Source organism: Haematobia irritans, chromosome 4 (genome assembly GCF_050003625.1).
Source record: "Haematobia irritans isolate KBUSLIRL chromosome 4, ASM5000362v1, whole genome shotgun sequence".
Taxonomy (NCBI): Eukaryota; Metazoa; Arthropoda; class Insecta; order Diptera; family Muscidae; genus Haematobia; species Haematobia irritans.
Genome location: NC_134400.1, coordinates 171,905,719 through 171,931,958, shown reverse-complemented (window position 1 = coordinate 171,931,958; position 26,240 = coordinate 171,905,719). Strand labels below are relative to the sequence as shown.

The 26,240-nt window shown below is 30.5% G+C and overlaps 1 protein-coding gene across 1 annotated transcript in view; it reads right to left on the bottom strand.

Annotated features, from left to right (window-relative positions):
• mirr (iroquois-class homeodomain protein mirror) overlaps window positions 1–26,240 on the bottom strand; it is a 36,577-nt gene that overhangs the window by 3,139 nt on the left and 7,198 nt on the right. The window contains exons 2-4 of the mRNA XM_075305378.1: window positions 19,064–19,765; window positions 5,128–5,231; window positions 709–1,007 (exon numbers count right to left, since the gene is read on the bottom strand). Coding sequence (XP_075161493.1) covers window positions 709–1,007; window positions 5,128–5,231; window positions 19,064–19,765 — 1,105 coding nt within the window. The remainder of the gene's footprint in view (window positions 1–708; window positions 1,008–5,127; window positions 5,232–19,063; window positions 19,766–26,240) is intronic.

Here is a 26,240-nt window from a genome sequence, read left to right as displayed (position 1 = left end):
AGAAAACAGAAAGGAAAGGGAAAAATTAGAAAATGTTCTAGAATTTAAGAGATCTCTCTACCCCAAAAGGAAAATGAGCAAGTTATGAAGTTAGCTCAAAGATTGTTGTAGTAAAAAAAAAAAAAAAATATTGTTCGGTTATCTTGAATTGCAAGTCAATAGTGCATTCTAAGGCAATAGCGATGTCCATCTGTACTTAATAACGAAGCTATAATTCTGAAATGTTGGTCAATTAGGAGGATAATAAGCAAAAAATAAAAATGCTCTCTCTAAGGGTGTTAAAAAATCGCCTTTATTTCATGAAAATTGTCTTTTTCTACCCTACATTTTATGGGAGACACGGAAAGAATTGTCTTCGTAAAAATTTCATTTTTTTACGAAGACAATTTCATTTCTTTGGTTGTAAGACAATGGCATGTTTCGTTCTTTTGACGAAGAGAATTTTTTCTGTGTAGCAATATGGCCTATTTACCGACGTGAGTAAATTTTATTTTATTGGTTCTCTCTAACAAAAATCTACTTTAGAGCCTATATTAACAGATTTTCGGTTATTGGCAACAACAAAAGTCCTCTACATAAGATACAAAAAAATTAATAGAATTTTCCTTTTCTGTAGAACGAGTTCTTGTATAAAATCCTTGGGTGCTTTAGTTTCAAACATATATATTTACTTTAAATTTCTTTTTTTTGCTGCTCTTGTCAACTTACCTAATACATCATTATCATCGGTACTCTTGTGATCATCATCATCCAAATTACAATCATCATCATCGACCCGATTTCGTGGTTCCCAGGTCATTTTATTTTCTTTCTTCAGTCTTCTACGGGCATTGGCAAACCATGTCGATACTTGAGTCAAAGTCATTTTCGTTATGATAGCCAACATAATTTTCTCCCCCTTTGTGGGATAGGGATTCTTTTTGTGTTCATTGAGCCAGGCTTTAAGGGTTGAAGTTGTCTCTCGAGTGGCATTTTTTCGACGGGCACCATTCAAATCCATGCCATAACTAAAAGAAGAAAATTGGAAAATAATTTTTTTAGATTATAATAAAAAATGTTTTTATATATAAATATATATTTAATTTGAAGTTTCTGAAATGGGTAAATAATGATTCGTAATATTTATGACATTTTTCATTAAAATGAAACCAACCAAATATTTACATACATGTACTGAAAATGTTCATTATAAAACTATATCATTGTCTCAATGTTTCTTTGTATATAACTGAATTTTCTATTCTGAATCGATTTGAAATAACTTTGCACTTTCAATTTGTATTTTTCTTCAATAATTTTCCCAGCCAGAATTTTATTGTTGGCGCTTGTGTCCAAACCCCGTCATCGTTTTGTATTGGACAATTATTGTTATTGCTATAATTGAATTGAAGTATGGACTAAAGTATAGAGCTAACAAATCGATCAGCATTAAAAAATCACATTAACACTTTCCTTCAACAAGTTGTCTATGAGGTGACTTGTCCATATTCCAATATATACTGCATTGTCGTTTTTTTTTTTTTTGCAGTACAACCACTGATCGCTTACACAAAAAACTGGTCATTACTTCCTTTAGGTTGGCAATTGCATTTTAAATAACAGTAATAATTTGTTTAAGCTACAAGGCAATAACAAGCAGACACACTTAAGAAAACACAAAAATATTTATTAATTCCCAGCTTAAGAAGGCAATTAAACAATTTAAAACATCCCGTCACGTATAAGAGACGCGAGAAACACACAACCATAAAAGCTATGACTGCAAAACAAAAAGAAAAAAAGTTTCAAATTTAATTAAAGTCAAAAACGCGATGTATACTCCTTTCGTTGCATTTTATGAAAAGTTGAGTCATAGATCGAAAACAAGCGACCAAGGCAGTAGACAACCACACAGACATTGTTTTATGTTTGTATCCCATATAGAAGTTCAAAGACTCGACGGGTAGATGGCATAAAAAATGCAGGTGTTTATTAAAAAGCCTTTTTCTTTAATTGAAAACCTTGTCTTTCATGCACTCTTCCTTCCTTAAGAACCAAGGGGAAGTATTAAGACTAGGGCCAAACCTGCCACTTGCATTTCCTCTCACACTTTTTTTTTTTCGGGCTATTATTCGCATATGTCCATGCCATGTTTTTATGGCAATTTTTAAAAAACAATTTTTTTGGGGTCGATTTGGTCATTGTGTGCGTGTGTGTGCGTGTATTAATTGTTTTTGGTATGGTTTTTCATGCAACAGCCTTTTTTGGTAGATATGTTGTCTGGAATGGTCAAATTGTTGATCCATTTTTGCAACAAGCCAAAACATATCCACCAACCAAATACCTATCCACTACCATGGGCCCTTGGGGGATGAAGTGTTTCGTTTATTGGTATATTGACCACTATATACTGCCCTTGCAATGGTTAAAAGCCACATAATTGCTCTATAAAACTGACCACCAAACATAAAAGCATGTGTAAACCCAGTAATATTGCCCAACAGCAGTTGTTGCAACAACAACAACAATATTCTCATATGCTGTATGCCTTAAAATACAATAACATACATTAAAGCTTTAGCATAAGGACAACAATGATATGGCAACAATTTCTCTCATCCTATTGGTATAAATGAAGCTTAAATACATTTGCACTTACACTCCCTCGCTCTCATTCTCTCACTCTCACTCATCGTACATGAAAAACTGAGTTATCATAGTGGTTATTAATGGTAGGCAATTAAAAATTGCAACAACCTATAAGTGTGACAAAAACAAAAAAAACTGTTACACAAACAGCATGTGTTGTTAATGATAAAAGGGCAAAAAGGCGAAAATTGTAAATAACATTAATTCAAATGTACGAAACAAAACAAAAAAACTCTACAATAAATAATATTTATTGAATAATATAGTATACATAGAAAAACTTTGTATTCCTCCGAAAAAATTTAAAAAAATTGTAAATAGTATAATAAGATTTTTTTTTAAATTTTTTTATTATTTATTTTCCATGGGGACGAAAAAAGGCGAATTCTTGCCTTTTAATTGTCTTCAAAAAAAATCTCTAACGAAAAAGTGAACATTATATGTCTTAGTTTTGGAGAATTAAAATTTTCATGCAATTGGAAGAATTCAAATGTCAATAAAAATAAATAGAAATTGATAGAAAAAGACGTTAAAAAATAAAACTTTTATATTACAAACTCCTATATAATCAAATTAGGTTAACATAGGTTAGGTTAGGTGGCAGCCCGATGTATCAGGCTCACTTAGACTATTCAGTCCATTGTTATACCACATTGGTGAACTTATCCCTTATCACTGAGTGCTGCCCGATTCCATGTTAAGCTCAATGACAAGGGACCTCCTTAGAGAAGATTTGAAATGTCACCAGCATTACTGAGGTGGCATAATCCACCGCTGAAAAACTTTTTGGTGTTCGGTCGAAGCAGGAATCGAACCCACGACCTTGTGTATGCAAGGCTTGCATACTAACCATTGCACCACGGTGGTAAGTAAATATTTTTAAATAAATTCCAAAAAAAATTATTAGACATAAATAAGTTTTTTACACATATTATAGAAATTTTCGTAATTTGAAGAAAATTTGAATTTAAATTGGAAATAATAGAAAATTCTTTAGTGCGAAGTTACGAAGTTCAAGATGAAAGCATTTTTGGTAAAACTTAAATATTTGAGGAAATTCTGAAATATTTTTCAAATTTACTAAAATTGTATGATTAATTTAGGTAAAGCTAAAATAATAATTTCGGTTAACTAAAACAAACATAAATTGGCTTTAGCTTCTTGTTTTTTGAGTTTTGGGAGTTGGAGAATTTAACTTTCCAAGCAAATGAGAAAAGTGAAATATGAACAAATAAAGTAGAAAGGGCTTCGTAAAACTGGCATTAACCTAATGATACTTTATTTTATTTTTTTTTTTAATTTTATTTGATTTATTTATTACTATTTTTTTGTTTTTTTTTTAAGATAACCAATTTGCTAATTTATTTACCACTAAGAGATCTGCTGCATATAACTTCTCAAGAATTGCATTCTAATGCATTCGCATTTAACTACTTCTTCCTCTGCAGTCTTCAAAAAATATTCTCATGGCTTTTATTGAAATTTAATATTTGTATTGTTTTATCGCTGCCATAAACTATCTAACATCGGCTTAGAATATGAAATGAGCAACAATTGAAATCCACTTAACATTCTCTTCGACATATGTCATGCCAGTCATGTTTTACATGGTCTTTGGGTGGAAGAAGGCCATAAAATAACTTGCATATATGATGTCTACAATGGACAATTTTGTTGCATTACAGGCGCCTCCACATGATCACGAAATACAAAAAATTATGGAAAATCAATTAGAAATGCGACAATAAAGTAAAAAAAAAAATAATAATAAAAAAACGAAATTGCCAATAAATCGAATGAATTTTTATATGGAAGAGAAAATTTCATAAATATCATAAAATATCACTTTTCTTCAAGAACTAGTGAGAGAAGTGCAATATGGAAAAATAAATCAAGTTAAATGAATACTGGGATTTATAGCTGTAGCACAATATTAGTCTACCATTTCAAATCTTATTTTTTTTTTCATAGAAATATCTTGTATTCTATCCTTGGTGTAGGATTCTTAATATTCGGCGAGTTGAAAAGTTCGGTCATACATGCTTGTTTGTCCTGTCTTCATATTTTCCCCCCATTATTTCCAACACAGTCAGAATAATTGAACATGTGTCCTTGGACTTGTAACTTAAAGCATGTTGAATACAATGCTTTTTGCATGATATTAAGGGTGATTTTGATTTGAGGCTTTCAATAATTTATCATCTTGGATTACACTTGTTCATTAACACAAAATCTGTTGCTTAACAAATTCTGACTGGCTTTAAAAGCAAACTGATGTTCATGTGTCACTAACAAATAATCCATTATAATGGAATATAAAAATCATCCCCACAAAGGGAACAATACTGTTGTGGTAGCTGGAAAATATAATGGAAAATTTGTCCTATAAAAAAAATAAAACATAATTCAAGAATCCATCCAGGTCCTTTAATTTCAATTTTTCTTAATTAAATGTTAATTTAATTTGCTAATTTATTTGTTATCTATTTTTGGACTTACCTATTGAATGGATAACCAAAGGCAGCATCATATGGATGATATACTGAGGGATAAGGCCATGGGGCTCCACCGGCCACCAGATTTTCTTTTAAGTCTAAGCCACCCTGAAATCAACAAACCAGAAAGAAAAAAACCAAAACATATTAAATATAAATCAATTAAATTAATTCTTGTCTTAATTTCTATGTTATCACCATGAACTTAAATTATAAAATAATCATGTTAAACAAATAATTAAAAATGCTATGCTATAGCCATATATATATTAAAAATAAATCCATCGAAAAATATATGTGGAATGTGATAAGATGATGTGAAGTTGCTTATTGAAATATGGAGAGAGAGAGAAAAAATGAAACGTAGTTTTCACAAATTCCAAGATTTTATTGGAATCTTCACAATAAAATAATAGACCTTATCACTTACATATTTGTCCTAGTAGAGTCAGTATATGTTGGAAAAAACTTGCCCTAGTATAATTGTCATAGAAGAAATATACAATGATTACATTTGAAACAAAAGATTATTAATTCTGCTAATTTAATACATATTATACAAGATAATGGAGGATGGCAAAGCAGATGATATAATACTGAGTATATTGTAATTGGCTTCCTCCTCCGACATTCGTATGTTAATAACAAGACAACCTCACGTTCCGTTACTTGAAACGAGATGTTCGCCCCTCAGATGCTCAATAAAATAAAACGCATATATGTATATATTGTTTTGTGATGATAAGAATTATTAAAAGTATTAAAACAATAGAGAATGACAAACTACGCACAAAATATCATTGAATTATGAATGACATTTATGACCTGCGATTTATGTTTTGCCTTTTTTTTTGTCCATTTAAAATATCACTCTTAATTGATTTAAATGGAATTTGTGAAAACAATGAACTAGCAACTAATTAGAATTACCCATAACATATGTTTAGGAGATACATATGTTTGAAGAACATATAATAAAAACAACTAAACATTTTTAAAATAATAAATCAATGTCAAGGTTATTGAATTATCTGGAGATTTCTATAGAAAAAAGTGCTATTGAGACAATTGTTAATGGGTGTATGTTAATACCCATCCATACATTTTATTTTTAAATAATGGGAAAAATTGAAGAGTCAATAAATGTATAACTAAAAATAAAGTTATTTAAAAGTGATCTCCATCACAGGTATATCCCAAGCATATTATCTAGATGGCCCTGTGCTATATGTGCTGTTCCTCTATACCCCACTCTATTATAATGCAAATTCAACCAGACTTATACATATTATAAGAACCCTGCATATAAATAAGATTTTTACAAAACAGTATATATGGGCCCATATGATTACAATTTTTTTATTTCGACAAAATTTTAAGATGTCAAAATCATATGTTTATGGGGATTGAAGCTCTCCAAATGACACTGCATAGCAAATGCATCTCAAACAAACTCGCGCATTCATAGCTGGAGAATTGTTCAAAGATGACTTGAGTATCTTGATTACATATTCCAGACCCACAATACCACGCACATCAGTTTTTAAACTGCATCATAAACAGTTTTTGTTAATAGATGACGAAGATCCATTTGAGTGACTTCCATTCTTAACTTTGGTGGGTACTATAGTCTTATTTGTCTCATATCGGCGTTCCTCAGATGAATTATCCACTTCACAATCACTCATAGGTGACGCAATTAAATTTGAACCTTTATTTTTCTCTGGATTTGAATTATTTTTTCAGGACAATTGAAAGAATAAATAATTGCCACTTTTACCAATGCCATACGATTATTTTATAGCTGATTTTGACTTCTTAAAATTGTAAACAACATATTGAAATTTGTTGTTTTTGTTATCGTGATTCAACCTCCTTATTCAGCCATGGTATGATATAGGGTATCCCAAAAGTACTAATAAATCAATTGTATCGACACTGATATACCATACAAGGAACATAACCTGCACCCAGAGAAGGAATATGATCATCTCAAACATATTTCAAGAACAAAATCTTAGTTTTGGATGGTGATCATTTAACATGTTTATCGTACCCATGATATTTTCTCGGAAATTATGTATATGATTTCGGCAAGTATCTTATTTTTAGCGAGAAAACAAAATTTTTGCGACAAACATATTACAGGGTCACCATCCAAAAATAACATTTTGCTCTTGAAATATGTTTGAGGTGATCATATTCCTTCTCTGCGTGTGTTTGCCCACCATTCACAATTTATCACACCTTTTCTACCATCTGCCCTTATAATCATGTTTTTTTTTTTTTTTTCTCCAAAGTAAATGGTGAAAAAGTAATTCTGCACAAAAAAAAAAAAAAAAACAATATATAACAATTGAATGGCGAGAACATTTCAAATAGGTGTACGTGCAACCATAACTTAATGTCTGATATTAAATCTGAACAACATTCAAAACAACACCACACGAATACAACATAAAGCTATAAGAACAACAACTACAAATCACGTGTGTTAAACACAATATTTACTGCTAAACAGAAGTCATATCTTTTTCCAATTTTTTTCCGATACATTTTTCTTGGTTCTTTAATTTTTTTTTTGTGTTTGTTTTTCTCTTTCATTATGGGGATACTAAAGCTTGGGAGCTGGCAGTAGCAGTGGAGGTGATGTTGTTGTTTTTTTTTAATGTGGTAGCAACCAAAAAATTGCGTACACGCAATCAAAATTAAATTGAAAAGAAAAAAGCAAGACCATGTTATGTTATCGAACATTTAAAAATCAACAACAACAATACAGAAAAAAAAACGAAAACAAAAATCATACAAACTGTGCAGATATACAGATATACAAACGGTTGAAAATGAAATTATTTAAAAGATGTTTAAGGTGATAATGGTTTCATTTGTAGAAAATGTTTGGGATTCCGAATATTTTGGATATTTCATATAAAATAAAAAAAAAAACAAACTTTCAACTTCAAATTGAATGAAGTCACTATATATGCTATAAGGCCATTTAGTTCCTGCATTAAAAAAAGGGTCTTAGTAACTATGACAATTTTTATACACATAAAGTAAAAAAGCTAATTTATCCAGGGCTTAAATATTGCTTGCATTATTATTTTTTATAATATTAATAAAGAATTACTTAAAGAATTACTTGCTTAAATTACACAATAAAGAAAAACATACATAATCTTTTAAATTTTTATAAGACTATCCAGAAACATTAACCACACTAAACTGAAATGTTCTCTATCGTTTTGAGTCTGGAGATCTCAAGCTGTGAACATTTCACACTCTACTCTTGGCCAGACAAACATTTGCAACCAGCCAACATGCCACAGGTTAGCACAACAACAGACATTCTTAACCATTACCCATACTCGTCATAACATTAGACGTCATTACAAACGTCGTCTACAAAACTACAGGAGGGTCGTCGTACTCCAACAATGTTGATGTTGACGATATACCACCAGCATTAGCAGTTTAGATAGCCAACAAGAAAATGTTCATTTCAAATTATTTTTGTTTTGTTTTATTTGTACAACAATTGTCAAATAGTTGGCCTGACAAAAATAAGATCTATTAAATAAGATATTTGGCATTACAAAATTCTAAACCCATACGAAAGAAAAGAAAAAAATCACCATAAATTATGTGTGAAATATGTATGCCCTACAGACAGACAAAAGGACGGACATATCTACAGTGGCTAGCAAGGACAGTCAAGCAGACATTGTCTATTGGTCTCCGTCTCAAATGAGAACACAAGTGCTAGTGTCTGGGTCATTTTAATATTAATAATAATAATAATTATGTTTTCTGTCTGTGGTCATAGGTTGAGACTGTCGCAATTTTATTGACTACATCTAGAATGAAGCAATGATTTTAGATTCTAGGAAAAACCATTAGTTTGAGAAAAACAAATACTTGTTATACAAAAGATGTTTATCAATATCCACCAAGTAAATACCATGGATATCCGGATTGGAAGAAGAAAAACTTAATGGCTGCATCATTGAATCGTATCTAGCCATCACCATGGATGGCATATGAATTTCTACTAAAGGCGCTTTTTCAAAATCGCAATACTACATTTAATTATGAACCGATATTAAGTCTGGCAAGGTGACATTTTTTTATTTCAATTTTAAATTAACTTTTAACTTAACTTTTTTATTTTGCTTATAATTTTGTTTAATTTAATTTTACTATTAATTTTAACTTTAAATTTTAGTTTCAATATTAAATTTAATTTTTAAAAATTTAATTATAACATTTGATTTTAATTCCAGTTTTAATTTTAATTTTAAATTAAGTTTTGTAATTTTAATTTAAGTTTAAATTTTAGTTTTGTAATTTTAATTTAAGTTTGAATTTTAATTTAAATTTCCGTAATAAATTTAATTTTAGTTATATAAATTTTAAATACAATTTTATTTTTGCTATTAATTAACTAACATCGTAATTTTTCATTTTGCTATTCATATTAATTTGTCAATTTCAATTATAATTTTAATTCCAGTTTAACTTGAATTTCGATTTTAATTTTAATTTTTATTTTATATTTTTAGTTTAAAACCAATTTTAATTTCTTATTTGAAATCCAATTTTAATTTTCTTCTATTTCAATTCTGATTATAATATGAACTTTAATTTAAATTTCCATTTAAATTTAAATTTCAATTTTAAATGCACTTTTAATTTCAATTTTAATTTTGCTATCAATTAATTAATATTTTATTTTTTTAAATTTGCTATTAATCCCACCCAGCAAAAAAAAAATTGGAAGTTCTTCCAAAGGCACAACTTTAAAAGCACTTCCAGAAGATGCACTCCCAATGATGTTCTTTATTTTAACTACCTAGGAAGTTATTTTAATTCAATTTTTTATAACTTGGTTTTTTTATACTTTTAATGGGTAATTTTAACTTTTTTTGTTTCAAATACTTTAAAAACGGAGTAGGAATTCATAAAATGGTACAAATCACTTAAATTTTGTCGAAAAAAATGCAAAATGCAATCTGAAAAAATTTTGAATTTTTGAAAATATTTGAGGTCAAATGTTTCCGACAAGGGTTTGAATCCATTAAAAATTATAAAAAAAAATTATAAAAATTATTTATTTGACAAAATATCACAGAATTTTTTAATTTACATCCAAAACATTGAATTCGGATCACACCTAAAGAAGTGAAGCAAATTCAGTGCAACGGCTGTTGAAATGGAGAACTTCCATCCTATGACAAGCCCAAGTCATAGGGCGGATGTCCATCATTTCAACAACCGCTGCACTGAATTTGCATCACTTCTTAAGGTGTGAGGTGAATTTGGTGTTTTGGATGTGAATTAAGAATTTTTGTGATTTTTTGACAAATAAATAATTTTTAATTTTTTTTTTATGATTTTTAATGCTTGTCTGGAACGTTTGTCATCAAATATTTTCAAAAATTCGTAATTTTTCTATAAAGGATTTAACATTTTCTTCGGCTACATTTAAATAATTTGTACTATTTTATTAATTCTTAATGAAACTGATTTGAAAAAAAAAAAACAAAAAAAAATTCGCATTAAAAATATGAAAAAAGCGGATTATAAAAAATTTTCTCAAATTAACTTCCTGTGCAGTTAAAATAAAGAACATATTTGGGAGGGCATTTTTGGAAGTTCTTTTAAAGTTGTGCCTTTTTTGCTGGGATATTAATACTAAAGGGTGATTCTTTTGAGGTTAGGATTTTCATGCATTAGTATTTGACAGATCACGTGGGATTTCAGACATGGTGTCAAAGAGAAAGATGCTCAGTATGCTTTGACATTTCATCATGAATAGACTTACGATCTGCCACAACGTCGAATTTTCAGTGAATGGGCCCTAGAAAAGTTGGCAGAAAATCCGCTTTTTTATCGACAAATTTTGTTCAGCGATGAGGCTCATTTCTGGTTGAATGGCTACGTAAATAAGCAAAATTGCCGCATTTGGAGTGAAGAGCAACCAGAAGCCGTTCAAGAACTGCCCATGCATCCCGAAAAATGCACTGTTTGGTGTGGTTTGTACGCTGGTGGAATCATTGGACCGTATTTTTTCAAAGATGCTGTTGGACGCAACGTTACGGTGAATGGCGATCGCTATCGTTCGATGCTAACAAACTTTTTGTTGCCAAAAATGGAAGAACTGAACTTGGTTGACATGTGGTTTCAACAAGATGGCGCTACATGCCACACAGCTCGCGATTCTATGGCCATTTTGAGGGAAAACTTCGGAGAACAATTCATCTCAAGAAATGGACCGGTAAGTTGGCCACCAAGATCATGCGATTTGACGCCTTTAGACTATTTTTTGTGGGGCTACGTCAAGTCTAAAGTCTACAGAAATAAGCCAGCAACTATTCCAGCTTTGGAAGACAACATTTCCGAAGAAATTCGGGCTATTCCGGCCGAAATGCTCGAAAAAGTTGCCCAAAATTGGACTTTCCGAATGGACCACCTAAGACGCAGCCGCGGTCAACATTTAAATGAAATTATCTTCAAAAAGTAAATGTCATGGACCAATCTAACGTTTCAAATAAAGAACCGATGAGATTTTGCAAATTTTATGCGTTTTTTTTAAAAAAAAAGTTATCAAGCTCTTAACAAATCACCCTTTAATTTTTCAATTAATTTCCATTTTAACTTGAATTTCATTTGTAATTTTTTTTAATTTTATTGTTAATATTAATTGTAATTTTTTTTAATCTAATATTAATTTCAATTTCATTGAAACGTTTATCGAAATGTCAAGTAAGTCAATATATTCCTTAAAGCGCTATGGCATGGTTTTCAAGATTCATATAAATTTGTTTTTGCTTCGAAATCTTTTGCTTCAATTCCGTTCCTTCATGTTCCTTCCGTTTCCCTCTTACTACAATTTTCATAATATTTTTTTTTTTTTTTCATAGATATTCTATATTTAAGCCTATGGTGATATTACGCTTTCATTATTTGTTTGCCCCTGCTTGCCGATTGAACTCTACTCTGCTACTTTATCTAGTTGAACTGATGTATATCAACCATGTTGACACTAGCACTTCATAACTAATTAATTTGGATAATATATATATCATCTGGGGTCTTTTTGGCCATAGGCTGGCTCTACGCATTCATTCATTCAGTCATCCTAGAGTATTTGCCGCCAACGATTATAAATCATTCTGCGTACCACTATGCCACCATATAATTAGTCATTTAAAAACTGTGAAATATTTTCCCCACAAAATCATACAAAAAGACTTTGACGAGGGTGAGGGTGGAGAAGAAGGAAAATAAATGCGATTATCTGTGTGTGTGTGAGGGAGCACTAATAAATGAAAATGGAACAATTTTTCATTACCAGCATGAAATGAAAATTTGAATAGGCACTCGCTCATGAAGCATCTTTGCTTGAACTCAAAAGAACTCGTCTGGAATTACGCGCGCGTTATTGCCAGGCGTACATCATTATCAAAATGTCAGGGAGGCTTAAAGAAGTCATTACTTTGACATTATCTGTCACAAAAAAGTGACAATGCCGACAATGAAGGTACATACCATCACATAAATGAAAGTGAATCAATGAGGAGTTTTGGGGAGAAAAAAAAATCGAAAGCAAAAAACAAATAAATAAACATAAACAATCAACTTGCCATCGAAATCAAGTCATGATAAAAATTAAAAACAAAAAAATGCTTTGCCTTTTGGAAAATAATTTAAAGATAATTCTGGGTGCTATGGTTTATCTGTAAATGAGTGATCTTCTTTTTGGACGTAATTGCCCACTTGAATTGCCCACATGTGTGTGCCACATCGTATGTTCTATGTTTACGCTGGATGATGAGTCTCTAAAGGGGATTTTCACTATTAGTCTGTCTGGTTTGCCTTATGCCCTATTAAAGCCTTATTAATAAATTTGTCAACACAACAAGCGGTGACAGCATGTGTATATGGATCTGGATTATCAGGAGGGGGGAGGTGCACACACGAACACACACACACACTTCACAGAAACACAGTATTTCGTTTCCCTGTAAATCCATGCCCATATAGATGCTGCTGGTGTCTGATGATCAACACCACCCAAATCTCAAGTATTCTTTTGGTATTACCATATGGTGGTTTTCTTTTCAATGTTTCTCCTCTTTGTGCTTTGAAGGATCTTTGTCTTTGATTTGAATATAAAATTATGTTATTTTTAACACCTACTCTTGGGCATTCGCTCTCTGTCTGTAAGAGTTGGGAGTTAGGCCAATGTGTGATTTTTTGTTTAGGCTAAAGAAACACCACTTAGCTTGGTATACTAATGTGGCGCCCAAATTTCTTAAGGCCATAAGGTCTATCTAGAGATTGCTATCTAAGAGGTTAGCGAACATTTTTGTTTGGTCATAATTCCATCAACGCTTTAAAGAGTTCCCTGTTTTAGTTTTAACTACAAGAAAATAGCTTATAACCTATCTGTTTTCTTTTTTCCATTTATAATGTTTTCCCCAGATCTTGGGGGAATAACTTTTTGCTTCCCTCTAAGCAGATACAAAAGAATTTTGAGCAAAATACACTTGAATCTTTTGTTATTTTGTTCCAAGTTCCAAACAAAGTTACTTTAAGTTAAACATAAATATTTTCTTAGGGCAAATTGATAGAGAGAAAGAGAGAGAGAGAAAGAAAAAATAAAAATAAATATATATACCCACATTCATATGTATGTGAATGTATCTATAAACACGTGAGGTCCTTAAGGGAGCTTTTCTGCCATCATCCACCCAAAAACACAAAAACAAAAAAAAAACATACCCCTAACATATAGCAAAGAAAACTCCTCCTTTTTTTGCCATTTTGTCCTCTTTATGTTGGTTGTCTATATTCATGTTCTTTATGGTTTATGGTAGCGCAAAATGTTATAACTAACCCCTATTCCATGCTTTTTTTTTTTCTTGTCTTCATTTGAATGGGCTAGTAAATTTATGTAACGTTCCTTTGTTTGTATACCTTAAGGACCTTTCTTGATACTTGAAAATTCGTGAAGAAGAAACTCGAAGGCCACAAAAAAAACGTAAGACAAAAATTTGTGATTTGTCAATATTGTCAAGCAAAACGAGTGAAAAATGTCAGACCAATATTTGCTTAAACTAAATACAAAAGTTCATTTGACTGGCTTGATTTCATCTTTAAATGTACAAGGACTATCCCCGGGGACTAGTTAAGGGCAAGACAAACTGTCTGCCAAATAAATGAAGGAAGCTTTTAGCGATTGTTTAGTCAAAATAGATTTTGAAACACAGGGGGAGAGTTAAACTTTAGCGTTTTTGGTGAACAAAGCAAAAACAAAAACAATTTTAAGACCACTGAGAGAAATATAATTCATTCACTAAAGAAAAATGAACAAACCATTAAAATACAAGTTTATTGTAGAAAATTGTACCCTCTGATAAAAAAAAAAGTCAACGAAATTTCCTATAGCCTATTTAACTTCATTTTAGTATATGTAAGAAAATGGCCCTTAAGAATTAAAAATTAAAAAAAATAAGTTCTATACAAAAATGTGAAAATGTTAATATTGTTAAGCAAAACTAGTGAAAAATGTCAGACCAATATTTGCTTCAATTAAATAAAAAAGTTCTTTTGACTGGCTTAAGGATGACATCTTAAATTTATAAAGACTATCCCTGAGGACTAGTTGAAGCCAAGTCAAAATGTCTGCCATATAAGTGAACAAAGCTTTTAGCGGTTGTCAAGTCCAAATTGAAACGAGGGTGCACCCAAAGAAAGCATACTTTCCTCGGGAACAAAATTTTTGGATAAACGAAGATTAGGTTAGGTTCGGTTAGGTGGCAGCCCGATGTATCAGGCTCACTTAGACTATTCAGTCCATTGTAATGCCACATTGGTGAACTTCTCTCTTGTCACTGAGTGCTGCTCGATTCCATGTTAAGCTCAATGACAAAGGACCTCCTTTTTATAGCCGAGTCCGAACGGCGTTCCACATTGCAGTGAAACCACTTAGAGAAGTTTTGAAACCCTCAGAAATATCACCAGCATTACTGAGGTGGGATAATCCACCGCTGAGAAACTTTTTGGTGTTCGGTCGAAGCAGGAATCGAACCCACGACCTTGTGTATGCAAACGAAGTTCCCCTTTCTTATAAAGTATTTTCTTTTCTATTATTCTGTTGTATTTTTTTCAAATATTAGTGGAGCAAACTAAATTTCTTGAAATTGGCTTTCTAAAATTTTCGTTGACTATTCTGAGGATTCTTCTAACGGAGGGACTGTATTTTTATTGTGTTTTCAAAAATCAAATAAATTTTAGTTTATGGTAACCATTGACATGTTTATCTTCTATCTAGTTTAGTTTCGTTGTTCTAAAATTTCATTTAGGAGAAAAGAAATCGCATAGAATAAAATTGCAAACATTCGTTGATTTTACTCAAATAAATACTCCACACTAAAACTTCAAGCTAACACTAAAAACGCTTATAGTCTTGCCAAATGGTATAACAAAAGTGGAGTTATAATAATGACTGTGATTTACTTTTTCAACCCTCGTAGTTAAAGCATAGCAAAACTCGTTTCTTTGCAAATCGCATTAGAAAGAATGCAAAAAACAAAAAGAGAAAAAACTAAACCGACTCTTGTTAGACAATAAAACAAAAATTGCCCGTATGTCGCTATAATGTTAATAGCATTTATTTTTATATCTATGCAGTTTTTTACTGTCATTGTAGTCAATAGAGCGCATTGCGGTTTGTTGGCGCTGCGAGTGATTATGTTCAAGAAAAAAAAAAAACACCACTAAACATCACATTGAACATTTGCATAACAAATTTAATGCATAAAAATGTGAATAAATAAATGAAGGAAAATACAATAGAAAAAAATAGTGTTTGGCTCCAATCGCGAAATTAATTTGTTCAAAAAATTAAATTTAAATTTAATTTCTTTTTTCAATTAATTAATATATTTGATTTGATTAAATAATAAATTGAATCAAGTAAGTTTTAACAATAGTTTTATATTTAATATAATTAGTATTTTAATTGCAAAAATATTGGCTAACCTGGAGCGGGGACAGAGCTTTTTGATAATAGAGAAGGTCATCCTCATATGAAGATACAAAGGACAATGCCATCAAAATTTGGGTAAATCTTATAAAAAAGAGACCATAAAGGAATTGATGTTTGCTTTATTTAAAACAATTTTTAGGTCAATTAATTTTTTAATTGAAAAAAAAATCACAAATCTATTAAAATTTTAATTGAACTATTTTTTGGGAGGACCAATAACGCTGTTGAACATTTTTGGATTCTTTTTTCCACAAACAATAAATTTTGAAAAACTCAAGATAAATTTGGAAAAGAATTTTTATGCGGAATATATGCGATCATATTAATAAACTCCTTTTGGCTTTTTAAAGATCACATCCAAATTGTACCATACTCTTGGGATTAATATTTGTGAGGACTATACAAAAAAAAAACAAATTAGAAAATCGGTTTTTATTGGGAATGTACCCTGATATGGTTGATCTATTTTTCAAAATAAAATAGTTTTCGTAAATTCAAGCCAATATCAGATATATTCGGTCCTTTTTTTCTGTAATTTCAACCAACGAACGGAAAAAAGAAGATCAAAATATTGGCCACGTTTACAAATATATATATATATAATTTATGGGATCTTAATTCAGTATTGGGAATGTACCCTGATATGGTTGATCTATTTTTCAAAATAAAATAGTTTTCGTAAATTCAAGCCAATATCAGATATATTCGGTCCTTTTTTTCTGTAATTTCAACCAACGAACGGAAAAAAGAAGATCAAAATATTGGCCACGTTTACAAATATATATTATGTATAGGATCTTAATTCAGTATCCTGATACTGATACAAAATAACACAGCATATAGTATAACCTTCATCCCCTGAGGTAGAATATACAATGTTTTGCAATAAAAATTTTAATCAATAAAGACAATCAAAATTTTTTTTTTAATTTACTGCAGCTCTATTCAAATGCATAAATGCTTAAGTATTGTTAAGTTGGATGCGATAAACCGATTAAAGATGTTTAAGATAAAATAAACCCATAACGAATACATAAAACTCCGGAAAAACCTCATATAAATAAGTGAATAAAATAAATTTTTCTTATAAAAAAAAAAACGTTAACATCAATCTGCTTGATATTTACATTCACACAAGTCTTCGTTGTTCCATTTTTTTTTGGAAATCCTCTCTCTTTTTAATTTGAGGGTCATAAAACTACAGACGCCAGTAAATTTGTTTCTTTTTGTTTTGTTGAACAAAGCTTGTATCTTTCATCCCAAATCAGGTTTAATAATAATAATAAAACAAAAATCTCAAGATTTATGAGTCTATCATATTAGTAAAATCATTGTCATATAGAAAATGGCAAACAAAAATCTTAATGTTGTCACCTGGATTTTAAAAATTCATTAGTATTTTATGTTTTAAATGTTTTTTCTTCGTCTTTTTTTTTTGTATTGAGGGACGGATATAAATGTCAAAACAAATTGGTTTATATTAAGTCACAGTTTTGTTATGGGGCCAAAGACAATAAACTTTTTCTCAAACTTCAACAAAACCAAACTGTAGTTTTTTGGAATAAATTCCCTTTGATATTGTGCCCAAATGTGGTTGGATTTTTTTTTGTTTTCTTAAGAGTCTAAATCAAGCCACATGTTTGAGTTTTCCTTGAAACAAAAAACACTTCAAAATGAACAGAACAAGTCAAACATATGACCACAAAAAATGTCCTTATTTGTTGTTTTGAGAAAAAATAAATATTTTGGTAGGTTTAGTTGAGACCAGTCAAAGGAACATTTTATAGATTTGAGGGAAAAGAGAAAATTCTAAATTGTTGTATTTCCAAAGAAAGACATTTTGTGATAAATTCTTGGAAAATATTTTGAAATTATTTTTCATTTGTCTGCTTAATGATTTAGTAAATTAAGTAGCCGAGCCATATATATATATATATTCCCTATGTGCATATGTTAACTATACGTATCAATGAACATTTGGTATATTTAAGCATCCCAGAAACCAAATTTTATCGATATACCCCATTTGCAAAATACCCTACGTTGTACCCTATCACCTTCGTATACATTCAATCACATGAAATGGACAGAACAAAATGTTTTCCATTGCATTTTCATATCGATTTCCGTTTGGGGATTGGAATGATTTTTTTTTTTTAAAATTTGGAACAGTTAAATTTTTGGTGAGTTGTCAGCCCCTTGTAATTCAAAGACGACTTTTAAATTTTTTGTTAAATTTTTATATTTAATTTTTTTGTTCGATTAGTTGATTTTGGTCACTATCGAATGTCGACTTAGGTAGTTAAAAAAACATAAACATGTCGATTTTCGATTTTTGTATTCTCCTTTATCACCATAAATATCTAGGAAATAAATTCTTTGCTTAGGGGACAAGGCTGATATAGAGACGCCCGTGTTCATTTAAAAAAAATCGAAAATAAGGCAATTACAAAATAGTGGATTAGTCGAAATACCGATTTTTCTATCGCTCCATACTAAGGCATTTAAAATGCTAAAGCTGTCCGTCTTCATTAAACAGCCCAATACACCCAGAGAAGGAATATGATCACCTCAACCATGTTTCAAGAGAAAAATGTTATTTTTGAATGGTGACCATGTAACATGTTTGTCGCAACCATGTTATTTTCTCGGAGATTATGTGTCTGATTTCGGCAAGCATATTATTTTTGGCGAGAAAAGAACATTTTTGCCATGAACATGTTACATGGTCACCATCCAAAAATAACATTTTGCTCTTGAAACATGGTTGAGGTGATCATATTCCTTCTCTGCGTGTACTTTTACAACTTTATACGAAGTACTCTCTCCCTCTTCTCACCACAAAAAAAAAAAACAAAACATATATACAACAATAATTACTTACCGGATTCGCATAGAATGGCGGTTGTTCAGCACCCATACCCGATAGATACGCTGACATACCCTCTGGGTAAACACCCATGGGAACACCACCAGGACCAGCAACTAAACCACCAGCAGCAGCTAATCGTTGATAGCTTAAGATATCGTATTGGCAGGAGCATATTGTTTGACCACTAACAGGATCTGTATATATCGTACGACCCGTATCACAGCAACGATTACCCGAACCGGGCCCAGAACCTGGAGCACCAGGCAATGGTGGTGGAGGTGGAGCTCCCGTTGAACCAGGAGCCAAGGGACCCGGCAATACTGATGTAGGTGGTGGTGGACCAGCCGCTGCGGAACCGGGTCCCGTTGATGACAACACCGATGATGAGGTGCTATATGGTGTGGCGGGGGAAATGGAACGCGCGCCCGGCGGTACGGTTGATGTTACTGCCATTGCGTTGGCAACAGAGGGCGTGGTTAACGAGGCGGTTGATGACGGCACGGCGGCAACAACGGCAGCAGCAGCTGCTGCAGCGGCGGCGGCGGCAACGGCTGTGGCGTTGAGGGTCAATGAAGACGCCGTATGTTGTGTGTGATGATTATGATGATGATGGCTGGAGGTGCTTAGATTTGTGGGCTGTGTTTGCAGGCTTTGTTGGTGTAGAGGTGTTTGTGTAGCGGTGGGCGATGCACTTGGTCGAGTTGAAACGGCATTCTGCAAAAACGAAAAGGAATATGAAATCACAAAAAAAGAAATTTAAAGGCGGCTTATAAAAGCTACAGATACCAATAATCTACAAGTTTTCCTCTAACATGAAATCATTTCAATTTCTTTTTTTTTTTTTAATTAACTACCAGTACACTTATCTTTCTGCATTGGGTTATCATTCACAGGTAAGGGCTTCATCATTCCCCTGGAGCTGATTGACGACCATAAAAAAAAAACGGTGGTATAGTGGCCACTAAACAAATATAAATATCAATACCTTTAATCGTTGACAATAACGACTTTCTGGTTTCTTTACATTTCGTCTTTCATGTAAACCGACACATTATGTTCATGTGTCACTAATCAGAAAATGAAAATTAAACAGCAACAAAGAGCTACAGAGAGAGAGTGTGACGGGGGGGTGGTCTGTATATACATGACATAGCCCTCGCTTTATTGCCTCAAAAAAAAAAAAAAAAAAGCACAATAAACCTGTGTACTTTTAGTGGTCGTCTGTCCGCTTTAACGATTGACATCCATGATTTAAAATTACACAACGATTGATTTTTGTTATTACAATGCACCTCAATGAGAGCACTGAAGGGGTTCAAGGCGGTGCTGGGGAGGGGCCTTTTTTTAGAGAAGCGAATTGATTGAAAATACATCTATATCGGGAACACATTATTATTTGAGAGTACATCTACATGGATGAAAAAGACTGTTTTTCATATGTTTGGCTATAAACATTATATGTTTGGAACACAAATTTTTAAACACAATATTTTCGAGTGCAAGCATATAATGTTCATAAACTAGCATAACATGTTTGGGTCATATATGTTAATATGTTAGAACATATTATGTTTGGGACATAAAATGTTTGTAAATATAATATGCTTGGATGCAAACATATATTAATTTAGAAATAGCCTATAAACATATATGTGTTTAGTAGCTTGGAGCGCTATTTAACAGGGAGCGATATTGAATTAAGTTGGTGGTTGTTGCTTGTTATTACAAAATTAACATTTTATTTTTCCTTGGGCAATTTATCAGCTACTTCTTTGATCCTTACAAACTGTGTGGTCCGCTGTTCGAATCCCCGTCCGGCAAAAGGTAAAATTAAAATAAAAAAATCATAAAATTAAATAATTTCTTCTACAATGTTTGTATTACAGAAAAAGGTGCAAAGAACTAAAAAATCTCGTGGAAGTGAGAAAGATGTCGGGCAATATACAATTGGGCAGCAACAAAATTTTGAGCATTCAGGTCAAAAACCTATATTGTTAGCACCTATATTACCTGTTTATTTTCGTAATTCATTATGATTGTAAATATATAAATAAATAAATAAAATTTTGAGCACAATATTGTTTGGGCGAATTTTTTTTAAGCATATAATATTTTTGGGTGCAAAATGCTTCCAAACATATTATATGTTCACATAATAACATATTGTTTTTTGGAAGGCAACATTATTGAATTTGGATGTAAAAATACAAAATGTTTGGAACTTAGGCTACCCAAACATATATTGTTTAGACCAATATGCTTTCAAACATATTATATATTGGAAGAGATCAAACATATAAATGTTTGGGCAATACCCAAAAATGTATATGCTTGAAGCAAAATATGTTTGGGAGTATATGTTACAGAAGCGATTTTTTGTGAAGGTGTAGAAACCATTGGACTTACTCTATTGTATCTATAAATTTAAAATGTCTAAGATTTATCTTAAAAATCAATTCAAAATCTATGACACGGATGCTTGAAGAAATGGCTGTAACCAACATGTTTTAAATGCATTGCTTTTTATCAGATTTTTAACTTAACTTTCTTATCTATTGCATTTACAGAAAAAAAATATCACTACCAATTTTTCATTTATTCTTTTAATTGAATTTTAAGAAATATTTAATTAAAGATTTAATTCCTTAAATAAAAACAAAGTAAATTAAATTAGAAATCAATCCCAAAAATTTATAATATCAATTAATTTCGATTAATTAATTTTTTTCTATTAGAAAAATATCACAAAAACTTTGCCAATTAAAATATTAATTTAATTTTAGCTCTTGCAGCTTTGTTTATGGGTAACCATTACGGCCACAAAATTTTTGCAATTTTTAATCATAAGAAAAACTCAACATTTGTCTTGTTATAATTTCTACTATTATCCACCGTTTCCCGAATGATAATAATCTAACTAAACTGCCTTATCGACATACTTAATGTTTACAGCAAATTCTAAATACATTTTTAGTTTTACTAATGCCGTCGGCAAAATAATGCGATATGGCGTAAAAAAAGTGTTCAAGTTAATTAACCAAGGCCCCAATTTAAACATACCTGGATTCAATATGCGTATGCATAAACTTGTTTGGATTTTGAAGTGGTTAATAAACGAACAAAAGAAAGGCAAAACGTTTTGACGCTAGACCAAAGAAACACAAAAAAAACCTACCGGCATTAGAGCAACATTGTTAAATAGTGATAGCAGTCATTGATTGCCTTCTGTTGTCAATACTTTTTTTGGTAGTTACATTTAATATGATTTTTATCAGTTTACCATTATTTAGTTGTTTTGGTTATTGCCCCTTTTTCGAAAAAAAATTTGTGTTACATTTTTATGGATATTTGTTCGTTTTTAAATTCTCCCAAACCCCCACTCCGCCTATCACTCTCAGCTATTTTTTTTTTTTTTTGTATAATTTTCCAATGACTGCTACTACAACAAATGGGTGCGGGAGATTCTTGAGATTTGTTACCGATTCAATTCATTACATTTACCCGTAAAAAAGGCTTGAGTCGTTTGTTGTTCTGTAATAAACACCGGCGTTTTGTTTAATTTTAATCTTTAGTCCGATCTAGAGTTACGATAAAGTGATACACTAATTCTTCATTTAAAATCACAGTATATATATATAGAGAGAGATACATACAAATCCAAAAACAAAAAAAAAAGACCAAACAAAAACCGCCGCCTTATTATTATCAATCAGTTACACATTTGGTGTCACATCAAAACCCTTTAGATTGTTTTTTTTTTCTTTCATTTGGTTGGGTGTTCCGTCATCAAATATTTCGAAAATATTTAGAGAGTGCTATTGAATGGGGACTAAATAAAAGGGTCTTTGTCATCTTTATCAGCGTTAATACAAGATTGCCTTTTCAAGATACAAGGAAAATGAATTAAATAAATAATTAACTAATTTTGAAGTTCATAGACTTAACGTCTGCTATATCAAAAAAAAAACACAAAACAAAAAATCATCAATATTTATAGAGGGGTTTTGTTAAGAAAAAAAAACGAAAGTCCAGATGTCAGGGTTTGTTTGAACAAAAAAATTAAATTTTAAGTCAAACCATTTTTTTAAATTAATTTAAGAAAAGTTTTCGCAAATCATTCGAAACATTGACATGGAATTTATTTTTCATATTTTTCGAACTTTCAAAACTCAATCATATATCATAGAGACTTTGATAGCATATGAAGAAAAATAGCTGAGAAAGCGAAAAATTAAAATTTGCTTCCTAGAAGCAAGTACACAAAACCTAAATTTAAAAGAGAATTGTGTCTTAAAAGTATCCTTACTTGTATTCTCCGCTTCTTTGGCTCGGAATCAATACCAAATTTTTTAAAGTAAAGACAAAATCTTTGGAACCGAGTATGCTTTTTTTCAGTGTAACTGAATATTTTTCCTGAATTTTATACTAATTGAACTTGAAAAAGAAATTTAATTTGATTTTTTAAATAAACGATTTCACCGATTTACACGCGTTTTCCCTAGACCAAATTTTGACCGTATCACCCTTTAAACACTAAAGGAATTTTCATTTTTCTAGTGATTTCTCAGAAGAAATTATTTTAAAGATTTAGTTCATTAAATCAGAGATAGTCATCGTTAAAATTTACGTCCCTCTTTGAAGATAGGCAAAATCTGTTTAATATAAAAAAAACATATTTGCTGAAAAAAACGTCTTTGAATAAATTGAGATATTTAATTAAAGCAAAAAAGCTTCAAATATAGCCTATGATAAAATCCATAGATGTTGCATTCTTGATTTTAAGATTTTTAGATTGTTTTTGTTTCTGAGAAAGCTTTATCAATATATTTCGAATGTAAAATATAATATTTGAGAATAGAGATCGTAATTCCATTTTTTACAACCTATGTTATAAAAAGAATTGCTCTCTTGGCTTGGAATTAATACCAAACTCTTTGAGAAATGGCACAAGGATTTTTTAGTATAAAATCCAAATACTACTGGTCGAACTCTATGCAGAATCGGATATAGCCTCTACATACAAATTAGATACTTATTGAAATCTACCAGTTTATTTGTGGACTGTAATGTCCATAAATAAAATGGTTAAAAAATCTTAATGAAGGAAATTTAAATTTCGAATCATGCTCATATCTCTCCTCTAAAGTGAGAACTATAATTTAAAATCCCCAATTTTCTATATTGACATAAATAAAAACACAATTAATATACTAATCATATGTATGTGTGTGTGTACAACAAAAATTGTTGCAAAAAAAACACTAAAAAAGGGGCGTTACTTTTTATAGACAGCTCTATTGAGTAGCTAGCATTGAAGTGTCGCAAAACTAAACAGACACAAAAACCGACATAATCACCACATTCAAAACCACCCCATTCACTTGTGGGACCATATATTTTTTGGTAATTTTTTTTTTCAGGTATTTAATGATCTTTTTAGTGTATAAGTATTATTTAACCCATGTTTTTTAGCGAATTTTTTGTTGGATTTGTTTTTCTTTGTTATTTCGTTGTTCATATTTTTCTGGTGATTTTCTTCCGCACTTAAAATAAATATCATAATTTATAGGCATTTGATAATTCCGCCATTTTGCCAAATCTTAACCAGGTATTTATTTTTTTTTTTTTTGTCTACGAAATAACAATCACCATGGCTTTTGTCTTTTTCTGTTTTGGGGTGAGATATAAATTTTAATTTTAATTTATGTTTTTTTTTTTGTTTTTTCTACTTCGTACTCGTATGTGGAGTAAGAAACACACATAATAACTTGGTTTTATATGAATGTTTTCCATTGTTTAGATTAAAATCATAAAAGAATTTAAGATTATTTCTTATCATAAAACCATAATGTCTAGGAAATTTTAATACGTTGTCTGTTTTTCGATATGTAGAAGAGGGGATTTTTTTTAGCAATTTGCGAAACATATGCACATATATGTTATGAATGAGTCCTAGTCATAAGAAAAAATGACGAAAACAGCCAATACTAAAATTTAAATTAAAACTCCAAATCTTATCAAAAATTTATTTTTGGAAAGGCCGGAAATGCCTTAGTTACAAATCTTGAAATAATAATATGCTTAAATAGGGACTACTTTGTAAATCTTAACAGAAAAAGTTTTGGTAATATCAACAAAATTTATCATTAAAATTGAGCTTACAAAACAATAGTATTTTTTTTTTATTTAACAACGAAATGCTTCATACTATTAGTGAAAATTTTCATAGCTTTTATGAACAATTTTTTGTCAATAAGAATGTTTCGTACCCTAAAAAAACAAATAACCCTCTAGAGCACTGAAACCAATTCAACTATATTTGATTTAAAATTTCTCCCATATAAGAAAGTTTCCTTGGACTTGGGCAAATGCACTCACAGAAAAAAATATCACCAAAATATTTCCAATTAAAAAGTTAATTGAAGTTGAAAATTTTTTCAATTAATAAATTAATTGATACAATTAACTTTTTAATCATGATAGAAACATTAAGTTAATCAAGTCAATGATTGAAAATTTTTTAAATTTTTAATTAAAAAATTAATTGATACAATTTACTTTTTAATCAAGTTCGGAAGACTAAGTCAGTTAAAAAAGTGATGAACATTTTTTTAAATTTTTAATTAATTTTGTTTTTTCAAACAATCAATTGTTAATCCATATAAAAATTCTAAGCCAATTCAAAATGTAATTGAAAATAGTTACCTTTTTTAATTAATAAATTAATTGAGTTTTGCAATCAACATCAATTAAATTTTTAATTGAATCAATTAAAAAATTAATTGAAATTTGGTAATGAAATCAATTAATTTTTTAATCAAGAATTGTTTCTATGCCCAATTAAAACTCTGATTGATACTATCATTTTCGTGATTGAAGACATTTCAATTAAAAAAATAATTGGATCAATTAATTTCGAGATTGAATCAGAAAAAAAAAATTTGTGTGCTTAAAAAGGGGAAAACAATTAAACAAAAATGAATCATAAAGAATTGCTAAAAGATTTCAGAATTTCTTAAATTTTTGAAAATATTTCCTCAAATGCTTTCATCTTAAATCTCACTAAAGGTACTTTTGCAATTTTTAACTCCACTTTTTTCCTTCAAACTACAAATTCTCTTTAACAAGTGAAAAAAAAAATATTTATAATATTATCTAATAAGTTTTCTTGAATTTGTTGAAAACTATT